The sequence below is a fragment of the Epinephelus lanceolatus genome, chromosome 22 (assembly GCF_041903045.1).
Source record: "Epinephelus lanceolatus isolate andai-2023 chromosome 22, ASM4190304v1, whole genome shotgun sequence".
Lineage (NCBI taxonomy): Eukaryota > Metazoa > Chordata > Actinopteri > Perciformes > Serranidae > Epinephelus > Epinephelus lanceolatus.
Genome location: NC_135755.1, coordinates 7,789,710 through 7,803,828, shown reverse-complemented (window position 1 = coordinate 7,803,828; position 14,119 = coordinate 7,789,710). Strand labels below are relative to the sequence as shown.

At 40.1% G+C, this 14,119-nt stretch overlaps 2 protein-coding genes across 4 annotated transcripts in view; one reads left to right on the top strand and one right to left on the bottom strand.

The window, feature by feature from the left end:
* Positions 1 to 21: 21 nt before the first annotated feature.
* LOC144459873 (uncharacterized) lies at positions 22 to 4,311 on the top strand. Of its 3 annotated transcripts, none has more exons than XM_078164667.1 (4): positions 22 to 182; positions 2,913 to 2,968; positions 3,238 to 3,597; positions 3,744 to 4,283. In XM_078164667.1, the coding sequence occupies exons 2-4, from the start codon at positions 2,920 to 2,922 to the stop codon at positions 3,947 to 3,949; spliced, it is 615 nt and encodes a 204-aa protein (XP_078020793.1). In that variant the 5' UTR covers positions 22 to 182; positions 2,913 to 2,919; the 3' UTR covers positions 3,950 to 4,283. The 3 variants fall into 3 exon arrangements, with proteins under 3 accessions (XP_078020793.1, XP_078020792.1, XP_078020791.1); XM_078164666.1 differs by lacking the exon at positions 22 to 182 and adding an exon at positions 202 to 1,383 and having other exon boundaries at positions 3,747 to 4,311; XM_078164665.1 differs by lacking the exon at positions 22 to 182 and adding an exon at positions 207 to 1,383 and having other exon boundaries at positions 3,744 to 4,311.
* Positions 4,312 to 6,474: 2,163 nt separating this feature from the next.
* LOC144459925 (uncharacterized) overlaps positions 6,475 to 14,119 on the bottom strand; it is a 54,446-nt gene continuing 46,801 nt past the window's right edge. Inside the window, exons 3-4 of the mRNA XM_078164758.1 lie at positions 8,840 to 8,942; positions 6,475 to 6,799 (exon numbers count right to left, since the gene is read on the bottom strand). Of these exons, the coding sequence (XP_078020884.1) occupies positions 6,475 to 6,799; positions 8,840 to 8,942 (428 nt within the window). The remainder of the gene's footprint in view (positions 6,800 to 8,839; positions 8,943 to 14,119) is intronic.

The following is a 14,119-nucleotide window of genomic DNA, read 5'->3' as shown; positions in this document are numbered from 1 at the left end:
CGCTACTCTATGTTGTAAGACCGCATTTCGTAAGGTCCGCATTCTCACAGTTTCGTTGTAAACATCGATGTGCTCTTTCCACAGTGTGATGACATGCGATGTCGGTTGAGGACTTTTGACTTCATCTCAGGAATGCCGCCGTTCCTTGTTACAGCTTTTAAAATTTACTGAAGTCATCCAAGGTAATGTGTGAATGTGTGAATGTGTTGATGTTGGTGTTGTCATGTTGTACAGATTTACTATGTGAGGATTGGTGGATTAGACATAGGCGTTAGACCATTTTGGGGGTGCTGAAGCACCCCTAAATTGAATCCCAGCACCCCCAAAATTTGAGAGATTTTTTTTTCCTTACTGTATGTCCTTTTTAACAAGCTAGAAAAAGTGTCAAAACCATACAGTACTTGGTTGAAACGTAATATTTTAACAACAAAAATACAAAAATACAGCAGCACAATATTAACCCTATGGGTCTGAACGACAGTGCGTCCAAATTCACACCTGTTCTTCTCTATAGTTTCTTTTCCGCGACCGTGCGAGAAGCCACGCATATGACGTGAAACAGCAGAATTGCAGCTTTCCGACAAGACCAAGCACTTGTCAGTAGTCCAATGTTTTCACAGCGAAAGAAAAAGATAAAGTTACACTATGTATAACAGAGCTTTCATACAGCTCTGCACACACATTGGATGGATTACTCGCAAATGCATTGTGCTGTCATCCCATCACGCTATAAATCCAGATTAACAGTCTACAAAATAAAAACCTGACGAATTTCTTTACAATCCATTATACAGATCAGTCACTTCATATAGTGAGGAATATCGTATCTTACCACGTCTTAGGCTTGCGTGTGTTTCTCCCTGTCTATCCACATTTGTAGTCCGGCTTTCAAGATGCAAATATCTCCATATTGTCCAGTTGACACTCCATCAAACTTTGTATGACAAGACCAGCCACTTCACCTTTGCGCACCCAGACAACTGAGGCCTAATTATGCATGCTGACAGGGCCGTAGTCACCATATACATTGAGGGGGACACCCCCACCACCCCAATGCCCAAATTTTTGTTTACTGCAAACAAAGTGGCAAATATTATCTTGGAGGACATCATTGCACTTGGCTGACTATTTTTCTATGATCTTAGATGTAAATATTGCATGTTTCTTTCAGATAAAACACATTTTTGACTTGTGAATGAGTCAATGGAATTTCTTGCAATAATGAAAAAATACTGGCAATCATGTCCGCCTGGCACAAACCACATGTTTTGGACAGCTGTGAAGTGACAGAATGTCCCAGCATCATGGTTCTTATATTGCCAGATTCCAGAGAGTCTCCCCTCTTCAGATATGGCAGAATATGTCAACTTCCAACTTGCTATGGTGAGATACATGTAAAAATGCAAGAATTTAGTAACACAGATTTGTTTTTTTCATTGAAATAAAAATTTAATATAAAATACAGGCACATAGAAGGACATGAAATGATGGCAAATCTGGATAGCCCAGATTGTCCTGAAAAAAAAACCAACAAAGTATAGCATGTGTATGTAGCCTTTATAATGACTGTGATATGAGCTTAAAAGTAAAGGCAGCAAAAATACCCCAAAAAGGCCTAGGGCCCATTGTGTGTGTGTGTGTGTGTGTGTGTGTGTGTGTGTGTACAGACAGACTCATCATGGATATAAGATTGTTTTAAAAAAAAAAAGAAAAAAGAGCCAGGTTCAGGTAAGAGTGTAAGATCAAATGGTCTATCTATGTAGAATGACCTTGTAAGTTGGATCAATGTATCAGTTTATATCTCTTATTAGATATAAAACGCATTGTTTGGTTATTTGCCTTTTTTGCAGCAAAAAGTGTTGTGCTTTTCTTTAACAAATGTGGGAATAAAATTGCGTTAAAATGTACAAAAGAGTGAAATTTATCTTGCCTGGCCGGGGCAGCTCTCTAGGTGCTCAGCACCCCTAAACCTCTGATTCTAGAATCGCCCCTGGGATTAGACAAGATGTTAAGTAAGGGATAATGTATAATGAGCCGGTGAATACTGGGAAAATAACTCCCGACAGGGGAATAGAACCCACTCGCGTAAAATGTCATTAAGCATGACTGCCGAATGTGTATTCAAATCCGTCTTCTTTTGTTTTTGGCAGAGAAAGTCCGTAGGTATTCTTTTTCTTCAGCGGCATCCGTTAAAAATCAGCCACTTCTGTTTGTTTTTCCCTCGGAAGTTGTTTGACAGCTGCAGTGTTGCAGGGCAGCATCCCTAGCAACGCTGGGCTACATAGCAACTGTGTGTAATGACCGTTGCTACTAGCAGCGGTCATTACACAGTGATATCAGACCGCAGAATGCCGCTACTGACCAATCAGAATACAGCATTTAATAGAGCCGTGTAATAACAAATAATAATGTGCTGGCTTCTCTCAGTAAAGAGACAATTCAACAACAAGACTTTAACAGACATGTGATTGATTGAAGACAGATCATCCTAAAAGCTGATCCACCTAAAAAGCTCCTCTATGTGACTTTAAACAACAGCTGCAACATTTAGGAAAGAGACACACTTTCTATTTGTCTTGAACTTTGAATATTTTCTCTTGTCTATTGTTTATAAGGGAGCACAGCATTTATTTTCATTTCATAGAATTCACTTGACAGCTTTATTTGCACTTTGATTCTCTTTCCTTTATATGCAGGCACATTGACTCATGGAACATGTTTATCTGAGCTGCAGGTTCACACTTTAGGATTTTCTGCACTCCTGCCTCGTATTCACACAACATACTGTACTTTGCAGCCCACTGGCGCCACCTGTGGGAGGAAGTGTGACATAGATTGTCTCTGTGTCACCTGTAATAAATGAACTTTGATGTCATGTGTTTGTGACTCTTCACCTCTGTCTCCTCTCACAGGGAGAAGATGATGTGCATCATCCTGCTGCTCATCAACCTGACTTCCTGTGTCTGTGGTTAGTTTACACCTTCACTTTATTATCCACAAACACTAAAGACTAAACACACTGTCAGACTGTTGATTTTTGCTATCATGTATTACCTGTGGTATCTTTCAGCTCTTTAGTTTTGCAGCCTTCCAGCTTTGTTGTAAATAAGAGCACACTGTTATTCAGTCAATCAGTCAAACTCTCCACACAAACATCTATAGATGGAGTTTAAAGGCTCACATGTTAAAGTTGTCACTTTGTCTGCTCCTCACTTTCCCTCTCTGTCTCCTCAACAGGAACATTTGTAGTCAATGTGACACAGACCTCCTATCAGGCAGAGGAGAACCACAACATCACGCTTGAGTGGATGTTCACGACTATACCTGGCAGCTCCCTCCACTCCCTTTATATCTACTGTCAACTGTTAACTGATCTCAGAGCCTCAGTCCTGTTTCGTCTACATGGAGGTGTTGAGGTCCCAGAGTCTCAGGATGAACAGTTTACAGGACGAGTCCAGTGTGACAAAGACGTCCTCAGAGAGGGACGACTCAGACTTCATGTGTCCAGACTCAGGAGTAATGACTCAGGACTGTATATGTGTGATGTGTCTACACATTATGGTGGGAGCACTGCTACATGTCGCCTCAATGTCACTGGTAAGTTGATTCAGTAGAAGAACCAGAGACTGTTTTTCTGTTTGAACTTGAAAAGATGCAGAATAGGATCATATTCCAGCTCTCTTTAAACTAAAAACAGGTTTTCTCCCTGTCAGTCTGCTGAGCTTATTTTCTGTCCTTTGCAGCAGCTGCTGATGAGCCCAAACCTCAGAGACCAACAGAGAGTCCACAACCAGAGAGTCCACAGCCAGAGAGTCGGGGAAGGATCGGCCTCTATGTTGGACTGACAGCAGCAGCTCTACTGACTCTCTGTGTCGGACTCTGCTTTGCCTTCAAAGCTCATTTTGCTAAATCTGCTGATAAGAGGGATCGTTTCTGTGCAGTCGTGTAGACGTTGAGTTTGTCAGAGGAACAGCCCATCAGGACTAACAGGACTCTGTGTGGAGGACCCTCTGTGAATGAGTCATCATAGCATAAAGTCATGGTCCTAAAAACACCAGACAAACTCTGAGACTCTCTCCCTCCAACATCTGTGTCAGAAACTACATGTGATGTGAAATATATATTTTTATGCAGCAGCTGTTATCAGTCATGTGTCTTAAAAACATTCTTGAATCAACAAGACGACAGAATTCTGAGAGAATTGTACGTTCATTAATAATCTTCTGCCGACTGATGGTTATTGTTATAATGTAAAATGTATTGTGTTCAGTTTATAATGTGTACATATTGTAAATAAATCTATATTTATAAGAGAAACCTTGTTATGACTCTTGTGTGTGTAAATCTGTTCATATCAGACAACTGTGTGTTTTCAAGAACTAAAAGAATTCATCAACAACAAAGATAATTATAATGAACTTTATTGCCTCTGAAAACAGTTACAAATTACTGCTTTACATGTTGCATTAATGATGAGGAAATAACTTTATAATGTGACGTGGTGTTTTTCTACAACCACAGAAACAAAGAAATGTAATGAAAGAACATGTGAGGCACAAAACTGTAAACTCTTTAATCCTCACTGTTATAAAGTGAATTTGATCAGGTCAACTTTCCATAAATACCAAAGACACCACATGTATATCAATGGTTTACATTCTCAGTACAAACAGTGTTAATGTTGATGGTATTCAGTTGAAAAGAGGAAGAAAGTGATGAAGATTTGTCAGAGAGCACTCATCTAGTTTAGCCACTGGCGCCATCCTGTGGCAGAGACATGTTACGCCCCACCCTTAGGTGGCCCTATGGGGCAAACAAGACTCCAACACTGACCCACAATAATCAGTGGGATTTACTAGAATGGAAACAAGCAAACAAGAGAACAAAAATCCCACAGTGAGCGGCAGCAGGACCAGCAGTCCAAACACCACAGGCCTCTCTCCTCTGCTGCAGGCACAGGAGCTCTTCAGCACCTCCTCCATGGCAGGTGTGCTGCACCTCGTTAACTAATGCAGCACACCTGGGCAGATCTGCAAGAGAGGGAAAAGGGACAGCAGCAGAGAACATCCTAACAGTCACCACCTGCACCAGTGTCTGGACAGTGTTTGGTCCAAGCACCAAAGACTTGAGCACAAATCATCTGTTAATCTGTTGCACCCATATTCTGTATTAAACTTTATCTTTACTTCATCCGTCTGTGTCTCTCCTTATTGAAATGTGAGCAGCGTTGGTTGTCATAGAATCAACAGTAAATTCATTCTGTGATATCAGACTGTCAATTTAAAGCTCTGCCTTCAAAATGTTCATGAACAGATGAGTAAAAAATAAATGTTAGGACAGTAAAAACTTTTTCTTTATGGAAAAGTCTTTGCATCATGTCAAAAACTGGCATTTATAGGGATAAAATTCTGAAAATAAATGAACATTTGGTAGTTATGATCAGGACTGACGTTTGTTAAAAAAAATAACTCAGTAAAAGTGGAAAATTATGTATAATAATTCAAGGCAATTTTAGTATGGGGTATTTTTGTCAAGAGGAAATTTTAAATGAAAAAAAAATCATCTTAAAACATCATGTAAAAAAAAGACATTTAAAGGGTAAAATGTAAAAACAAAGACATTTAAAGGGTTAAATGTGAAAAAAAACATTTAAAGGGTTAAATGTAAAAACAAAAAGACATTTAAAGGGTTAAATGTTTAAAAAAAAGACATTTTAAGGGTTAAATGTGAAAAAAAGACATTTAAAGGGTTAAATGTAAAAACAAAGACATTTAAAGGGTTAAATGTTAAAAAATACATTTAAAGGGTTAAATGTAAAAAAAAAAAAGACATTTAATGGGTTAAATGTATAAAAAAAAGAATGATTATTTGGTAGTTAGGATAAGAACTGAAGATTGATAAAAGATTTACTTCAGTGAAAGTGGAAAATAATATGAATATATAATATTTTCATGGCAGTTTTATTTATGCGGACATTTTTGTCCATAAATGACACCAGAGGAACTTTTTTTAAAGGATGCACTGGTGTTAAAAGCATCTTCACTTCAGTACAACTCATAATGTACTAATAATCTATTCCCTTTGCATCAACAGTGACTGTCATTACAGTACACCTGAAGTCTGAGCCAGCAACAGCAACAAGCTCACTGTTGTGAACATGTCAGGACAGGAACTAACAGCAGTGGCACCATGAAGACAACCAGCACAAACTCAGGCTAGTTTATTTGGCCCTATTCTGGGATGTCACTCATCCTGGGTCTCGGCGTATTTGGGCAACTGGACATGGCCCAGTTCATTTGTTCCACTGTGCTGGGTTTGGGCCGATGCTGGGCCAGGTCATTTTTGGTAACGGCCCATTGATGGAGCGCCAGAAGAGAGACAGACAGCATGACAGTATCAGACATGGAGCTAGAGCAGCCAATACATGAACGTGTGAGACAATGTAAAGAAACACTGTAACTGCATCATACAGTATTACAGGTGCAGTAATGTGTGAGTGCTGGATATAGGACTTCCTTGCACATAGTCATGGCGCAGCTCCTTGACCCTGGCCGAATTCCTTTCAAAGAGCACCCTATACACTTGCTTCATGCGTACTGCATTGTGCCGTAGGACACGATCCAGTGTGCTGAGGCTGACAGAGTTGATGGTCTGGAACACCACTTGGTCTTCAATCACCTTTCTTTGGATTTGTTTCAGGGTGATAGCGTTGTTCTCCAGAACCATGTTCACAATGGCAGTGTCCTGCTGAGCCGTGAACAGACGTGCGCTCCCACCTGCTGGTGGTAATCTTTCATTTCTGCAAAAGATCCAGATACAGCAACATACATTACGTATTGTATAGACAAAGTAGGAATGCAGTTCCCAGTCTCATACGTATGTGCCATACTGTAGAACATGCTGTGTTTACAGCACAGTACAACGCTCCACTTACAAAACCATATTCTGCAGCAATCATTGAGTGCTGTATTGATACAGTATGCAGTACTACATACAGTAAAGTCCAGTGAGGAGTATTTCTTACCTGTCCACATTTCTGAACATCCTCACGATGGATGCCACAGTGAAGCAGCTGAGGTTTGGTTGGACCCTCAGACCAGCCTCCCTGTCCTCCTCGTTGTTCTCCTCTTCCTCCTCCTCTCACCCATACTCCTCTGCCTCTCTGGACACCTCTCCCTTGGAATCCATCCATTGTTCTCCAAACCAGGAGCTCACCTTTGGCCCTTTATATTCCTCAAGCTCTGATTGCAAATTGCTCAACAGACTTGAGTGTTTAGCACTTTGACTGGTTGTGTGTTCCATGTGAAAACAGTGAGATTTGTATTGGAAAAGAGTGTTGAAAATATAGAGACTTGTGTGGAGTGTTTTGAGAAGAGGGGTGAAAAGGGAACTGAGAGCTGTGTGTAAAGTAGATGTGTGTGTTTGAAGTTCAGCAGAAGTGGTTTAGTGATTTGGTACATAAGTCAAGGATCATGCACATTGTACTTTAAGTTCTGATTTTTGTGTTTAAGCAATTAAGAAAAACTGTGAATCATTTTGGAATCAAAACGAATAAAAACTTTCACACTCATTCATCCATCAGCCACAGGTCATGACATCAGTCGTAGAGGTCACACTCACACAATCATAGCCTATGTATTTGTTGTTGATGAACTCTGTTAGTTCTTCATCAATGTTTAGCATCTGCTATTAAAAATGTACACACAGAAGAGTCCTAACAACATATCTCTTCATTTACAACATGTACACATTATAAACTGTGCATTAATAAAGGCAGTGTATTGTGACAATATGCATTATAATACTGATGACTGACAACAGCTGGAGGGAGAACAGAGAGATCATTGACTGAAACCTCCTACAGCTGAGTCTGAATGATAAACATTGTTTACACTGACATTAGTTATTTCTGGTGGAATAACTTGATGAAACAAACCCAAAGAAACATGAACACCAATTCATAGAAATACTGTTGGGGTAGCTAGCACACAGATGTGCTACTAAAAGGTGGAGCTGTGAACACTGCAGTCTGATTGGTCAGTAGAGGACGGTCACTCTGCTCAGGGCTGAGTTGTGTCTGGTTTTGAGGCTCATGTAACCACTGTTCATACTGTGGAGAGTTTTATTAGTAAACTGTAACTATAAAATGAAAGGATGTTTTGCTGCCTCTCACAGCAGCTGGAGTCTGAGAACAAATAACTTCATTCACTGGGCCGACTGCCGGAGACTTTTAAGGTGGAACGTTAACTTGTAATGTTACTCAATGCATGAGTTGATGACGTGAATCCATCAGCACACCTTAAATTTCACTGTGACAACTTTGACCATCACTTTAGTTTGTATATGACACACACTTTTAGTAATGAGTGGATCTTCAAGCGTTTATATAAATTAATTTCAGCCAGGTTATGTGAACTGTAGATATTCTAATCCTCACTTGGAGAAGAAAAAAAAAGCGTTGCAGAGTGTTGTTCCTGTGGGCTACAGCAACACTAAACCCCTGAGCTTGCCTGAGAAGGACTAAATGCACAAAGCTGCTGTTTTTAAATATCCCATAGAGAGAGACTCTCACTGCAGCCTGTTCTGTGGACGATAAACCAGGTGCAGACTGATAAAGGAGGAAATACAGTGAGTGACTGTTTGCAGTGGAAACAAGAGGGTCTAGGTACCATGTCTGAGGGGTACCTTCAGTTCCAAAAGTATCACACCGAAAGTGTCTTTCTGGTTACAGTCTGGATTGAGTGCATCCATCACATGGATTTATGTGTGGCTTAGAGGACTCTTCTCCCGACATATTCTAAAACAACGACAGGCTAAGCAGAATCCAACACAGAGATACACTAGAGCTGTGGGTATTAGGCTAACAACGAAGACGATCATCACCCAATCCTCTGGTTGTGGACTCTCTGTTGGTCTCTGAGGTCTGGGCTCATCAGCAGCTGCTGCAAAGGACAGATTGTAAAATGTAAGTGACTGAAGCACAATCATTACTGAAACAGTGAAACAGGAAACAAGTCAGCACCATTATGTGATTGGTTCACTACCTCACTGAGCTAAGACGTGCATATTATTGTATTGTATATTGTATATATTTCAGATTGTCTGCTTTACTATTTTATTATTTATTTTATTTTATTGTCTACTTTAATATTTTATTTTATTTATTTCATTGTCTATTTTAGTATCTTATTTATATCTTCATCTTTATCTCTTGTTTCCATTCATGCTGTATTTCTATTTCTACTTTGCACGGAGCATTGGAACAAAAACAGTTTCCCCCCGGGATTAATAAAGTATTCTGAAGCTGAATCTGAATATTAAAGATGAAAGTGAAGTTTTACTTGATACAACTGTGAGCAGAAATTCAGCCAGACAAAACCTACTAAAAGTACTTTAATGTTTGAGTAACTGATTTAAATATCTAACCTTGTGCTACAACATCAAAAATCTAAACATTCTGTGCTTCAAGCTTCTCAGCCCTTAAATGAGCTTAACTTTGAGTCTAAATAAAATATACACAGGTGAATAAAAAAAATTCAACCCCCGCTTGCTGTGGGGTTGCTGCTCGCTGTCAATGAGCAAAATGCCATCTGCTTATAAATCAGTCATTGTGAGGTGTCTTCCACTGTGCACAGGATTGTGGGTCAGAATAGCCTGGAAAAGCATGCACTGTGAAATGTGACCTGACACAGTGGAGCATCCTGGTGTTTCTGGCAAACTGCATTTGACATACCATGTGTTGGGACACATCATTTTCCAGTATACTGTGTTGGTACTGGAACTCACAGTTAGTCTTTACTGAGTTACTGAATCAACTTACCAGTGACATTGAGCCGACATGTAGCAGTGCTCCCACCATAATGTGTGGACACATCACACATATACAGTCCTGAGTCATTAGTCCTGAGTCTGGACACATGAAGTCTGAGTCGTCCCTCTCTGAGGACGTCTTTGTCACACTGGACTCGTCCTGTAAACTGTTCATCCTGAGACTCTGGGACCTCAACACCTCCATGTAGACGAAACAGACCTGAGGCTCTGAGATCAGTTAACAGTTGACAGTAGATATAAAGGGAGTGGAGGGAGCTGTTAGTTTTAGTCGTGAACATCCACTCAAGTGTGATGTTGTGGTTCTCCTCTGCCTGATAGGAGGTCTGTGTCACATTGACTACAAATGTTCCTGTTGAGGAGACAGAGAGGGAAAGTGAGGAGCAGACAAAGTGACAACTTTAACATGTGAGCCTTTGAACTCCATCTATAGATGTTTGTGTGGAGAGTTTGACTGATTGACTGAATAACAGTGTGCTCTTATTTACAACAAAGCTGGAAGGCTGCAAAACTAAAGAGCTGAAAGATACCACAGGTAATACATGATAGCAAAAATCAACAGTCTGACAGTGTGTTTAGTCTTTAGTGTTTGTGGATAATAAAATGAAGGTGTAAACTAACCACAGACACAGGAGGTCAGGTTGATGAGCAGCAGGATGATGCACATCATCTTCTCCCTGTGAGAGGAGACAGAGGTGAAGAGTCACAAACACATGACATCAAAGTTCACTTATTCCAGGTGACACAGAGACAATCTACAGTCTGTCTTTAGTCATCACAATACTCCTTTGTATTTATTATCCTGATTATCACACACAACTGATGGACACCAGGCATCAGCACTAAAAACTATGTCAACTACAACCACAGCAATGGAAAGCTTATTTGTTCTCCTGCACACATGTAGGCCTGACTTTTCAAAGAACAAAAGCTGCAGTAACATATTTCTGCCACAAGATGGCGCCAGTGGTTAAAGTCAATGAGTGCTCTCCTAGCAGCAGGTGAATGGGACTTGTTGGTGACTGAGGAGTCCTCTGGACTGTCTCTGACTTCTCACAGACTGACGACACAGTTTGAGTGCTAAAAGGTCAAACACCAAAAACATGTTCAAGTCAGGACTGACTCCTTATTATCAGGAGTTTCTCTTTACTCAACCAGTTAGGAGCTACTTTAAGCTTTAGGATGGATGTTGTGTGAATACGAGCCAGGAGTGCAGAAAATCCTAAAGTGTGAACCTGCAGCTCAGATAAACATGTTCCATGAGTCAATGTGCCTGCATATAAAGGAAAGAGAATCAAAGTGCAAATAAAGCTGTCAAGTGAATTCTATTAAAACCCTCCTGTTATCCTCAGGTCCATTTGACCAGAGTTCTACAGTTGCTTTATCATAATAAAAATGGTGTTTTTTCATCTACATGCACCAAACTTACATGGGTGGTACCCTGTGACGCCCTTTGCAAATACAATTTATTGTCACAACTTTTGATTGAATTGTGGGTGTTCTACTGAAGCAAGAAACAACTTGAGCCTTCCTGGGTCAATTTGACCAGGTTATAAAATGGGTCACACCATTGTGCTTTCCAGTAGATGGACACACACACACACCACACACACCTCTCCCTTAACACTCACACACACACCACATATACACACATGCAAAAAACGGAACAAATAATTGGACAATGACTAACTTAATAAACAGCCAAATCAAGCCTGGTCAAGTTGATGGTGTCATTATTGGCTGCATTCTAAAAATAAAAATGGTTTCAAAGCAATTTTCTGACAAATCTTTGACATGTACCAGTCTCTGATAATCCATCAACATATGTCACTCTCAATCTCTAACCTATCTACAGATGAAATAATTCAGAATTTATGATCGTTTTTACACATACACACACAAAAATACACACAGATACACATTCTCTCTCTCTCTCTCACACACACACACACACACACACACACACACACAAAATGAAACGCATCATTGGATGATAATTTATTCTTTATGCTTAATAAACAGCCAAATAAAACCTAGTCAATTTGACCCGGGAGGGCAGCAGGTGTCATTATTGGCTGCCATTTAAAAAATAAAAACATGGTTTCAAAACAATTTTCTGAAAAAACTTTGACAGGTACCAGTCTTTGATAATCCATCATCATATGTCACGCTGAACTTGACTATAAAAATAATTTTAAAAAAATCTGCTTGTTTTTAGACATAAACTCATAAAACACACAAACACACACACACACATGCAAAAAATGAAACACATCATTGGATGGTAATTTATTATTTATGCTTTATAAACAGCCAAATAAAACCGGGTCAGTTTGACCCTGGAAGAAAAGTACTGCAATTCTGGACGCGTAGGTAACACAAGAGTTTAAATGAAAATAAATGCTGAGAGGGAAAGTGAGGAGCAGACAAAGTGACAACTTTAACATGTGAGCCTTTAAACTCCATCTATAGATGTTTGTGTGGAGAGTTTGACTGATTGACTGAATAACAGTGTGCTCTTATTTACAACAAAGCTGGAAGGCTGCAAAACTAAAGAGCTGAAAGATACCACATGTAATACATGATAGCAAAAATCAACAGTCTGACAGTGTGTTTAGTCTTTAGTGTTTGTGGATAATAAAGTGAAGGTGTAAACTAACCACAGACACAGGAGGTCAGGTTGATGAGCAGCAGGATGATGCACATCATCTTCTCCCTGTGAGAGGAGACAGAGGTGAAGAGTCACAAACACATGACATCAAAGTTCACTTATTCCAGGTGACACAGAGACAATCTACAGTCTGTCTTTAGTCATCACAATACTCCTTTGTATTTATTATCCTGATTATCACACACAACTGATGGACACCAGGCATCAGCACTAAAAACTATGTCAACTACAACCACAGCAATGGAAAGCTTATTTGTTCTCCTGCACACATGTAGGCCTGACTTTTCAAACAAAAGCTGCAGTAATATATTGCTGACACAAGATTGCGCCAACACTAAATAAGTTTAGTGTGATTACCAGCACCTGAATGTGAGTTGTTGGTGACTGACTTAAAATAAACTTAATGTGTTCTGCACAGACAGCATCAGTGGTAGGACTTAATAAGTGATGCACAAAAAAGTTAACAGAGGAGCCCTGTAGAGTGCAAAGTACAGGATGTTGTGTGAATACGAGGCAGGAGTGCAGAAAATCCTAAAGTGTGAACCTGCAGCTCAGATAAACATGTTCCATGAGTCAATGTGCCTGCATATAAAGGAAAGAGAATCAAAGTGCAAATAAAGCTGTCAAGTGAATTCTATGAAATGAAAATAAATGCTGTGGTCCCTTATAAACAATAGACAAGAGAAAATATTCAAAGTTCAAGACAAATAGAAAGTGTGTCTCTTTCCAAAATGTTGCAGCTGTTGTTTAAAGTCACATAGAGGAGCTTTTTAGGTGGATCAGCTTTTAGGATGATCTGTCTTCAATCAATCACACTGACATTTATTGCAGTATTTAACGTTAAAGCCAGCTATTCAGCATGCAGCACTCACACACCTCTCTGTTTTTTATATTTTCTCTATTAAAGTTAAAAACACATTAAAAACAAGTCGTCTTTAAACAGCCAGGTTTGTCAAACTAACGTTAGTTATGGTCTTTATCTTGTTTTACGGCATTCAAAGGCGGATAATTAAATACACACATCACATCAATATTATATCTGATTTAAAAGTTACAGAAAAGCCACACTGAATATAACCACTCAGTTCAATTCACCTGACAGTTTACGGAACACATAAACCTCCATCCGGGCTGCCGTAGTGAAGGTGAGTGAAGCCAAGCATGAAGTCTGTGATGTGAACATGAGAAGACCCGGGAGAAAGACTGAGGACTGCGGGCTGTGGTGCTCTCCAGCTGTGGTGCTCTCCGGCTGTGGTGCTCTCCAGCTGTGATGCTCTCCAGCTGTGATGCTCTCCGGCTGTGGTGCTCTCCAGCTGTGATGCTCTCCGGCTGTGGTGCTCTCCAGCTGTGGTGCTCTCCGTCTGGTGCTCACTGAGTGACTGAGGTGTGGGACTGTGTGCAGCATGTCAAATCATGTCGGTTAGTTACGTCTATGAAGTTACGCCTCCTACGTCATCTCGTTCCACCACGTAGCCTATGGGCTACTCATTCATTCATTCATTCATCTTCTAACCGCTTCATCCTCTTGAGGGTCGCGGGGGGGCTGGACTTTCCATTGCAAACCACAGACCGGTTCCACTGGTTACATTGTTTTCTCTTTTTTTCTTCTGTCGAAGCAAC

What these genes read in the sequence shown, in the direction of transcription:
- LOC144459873 (XM_078164665.1), top strand. Translation starts at nt 1,292, where the DNA reads ATGTCCCAGCATCATGGTTCTTATATTGCCAGATTCCAGAGAGTCTCC. An exon ending in CCTGACTTCCTGTGTCTGTG is followed by an intron (nt 2,969 to 3,237) that starts GTTAGTTTACAC and finishes TCTCCTCAACAG; the next exon opens with GAACATTTGTAGTCAATGTG. An exon ending in ATGTCGCCTCAATGTCACTG is followed by an intron (nt 3,598 to 3,743) that starts GTAAGTTGATTC and finishes TGTCCTTTGCAG; the next exon opens with CAGCTGCTGATGAGCCCAAA.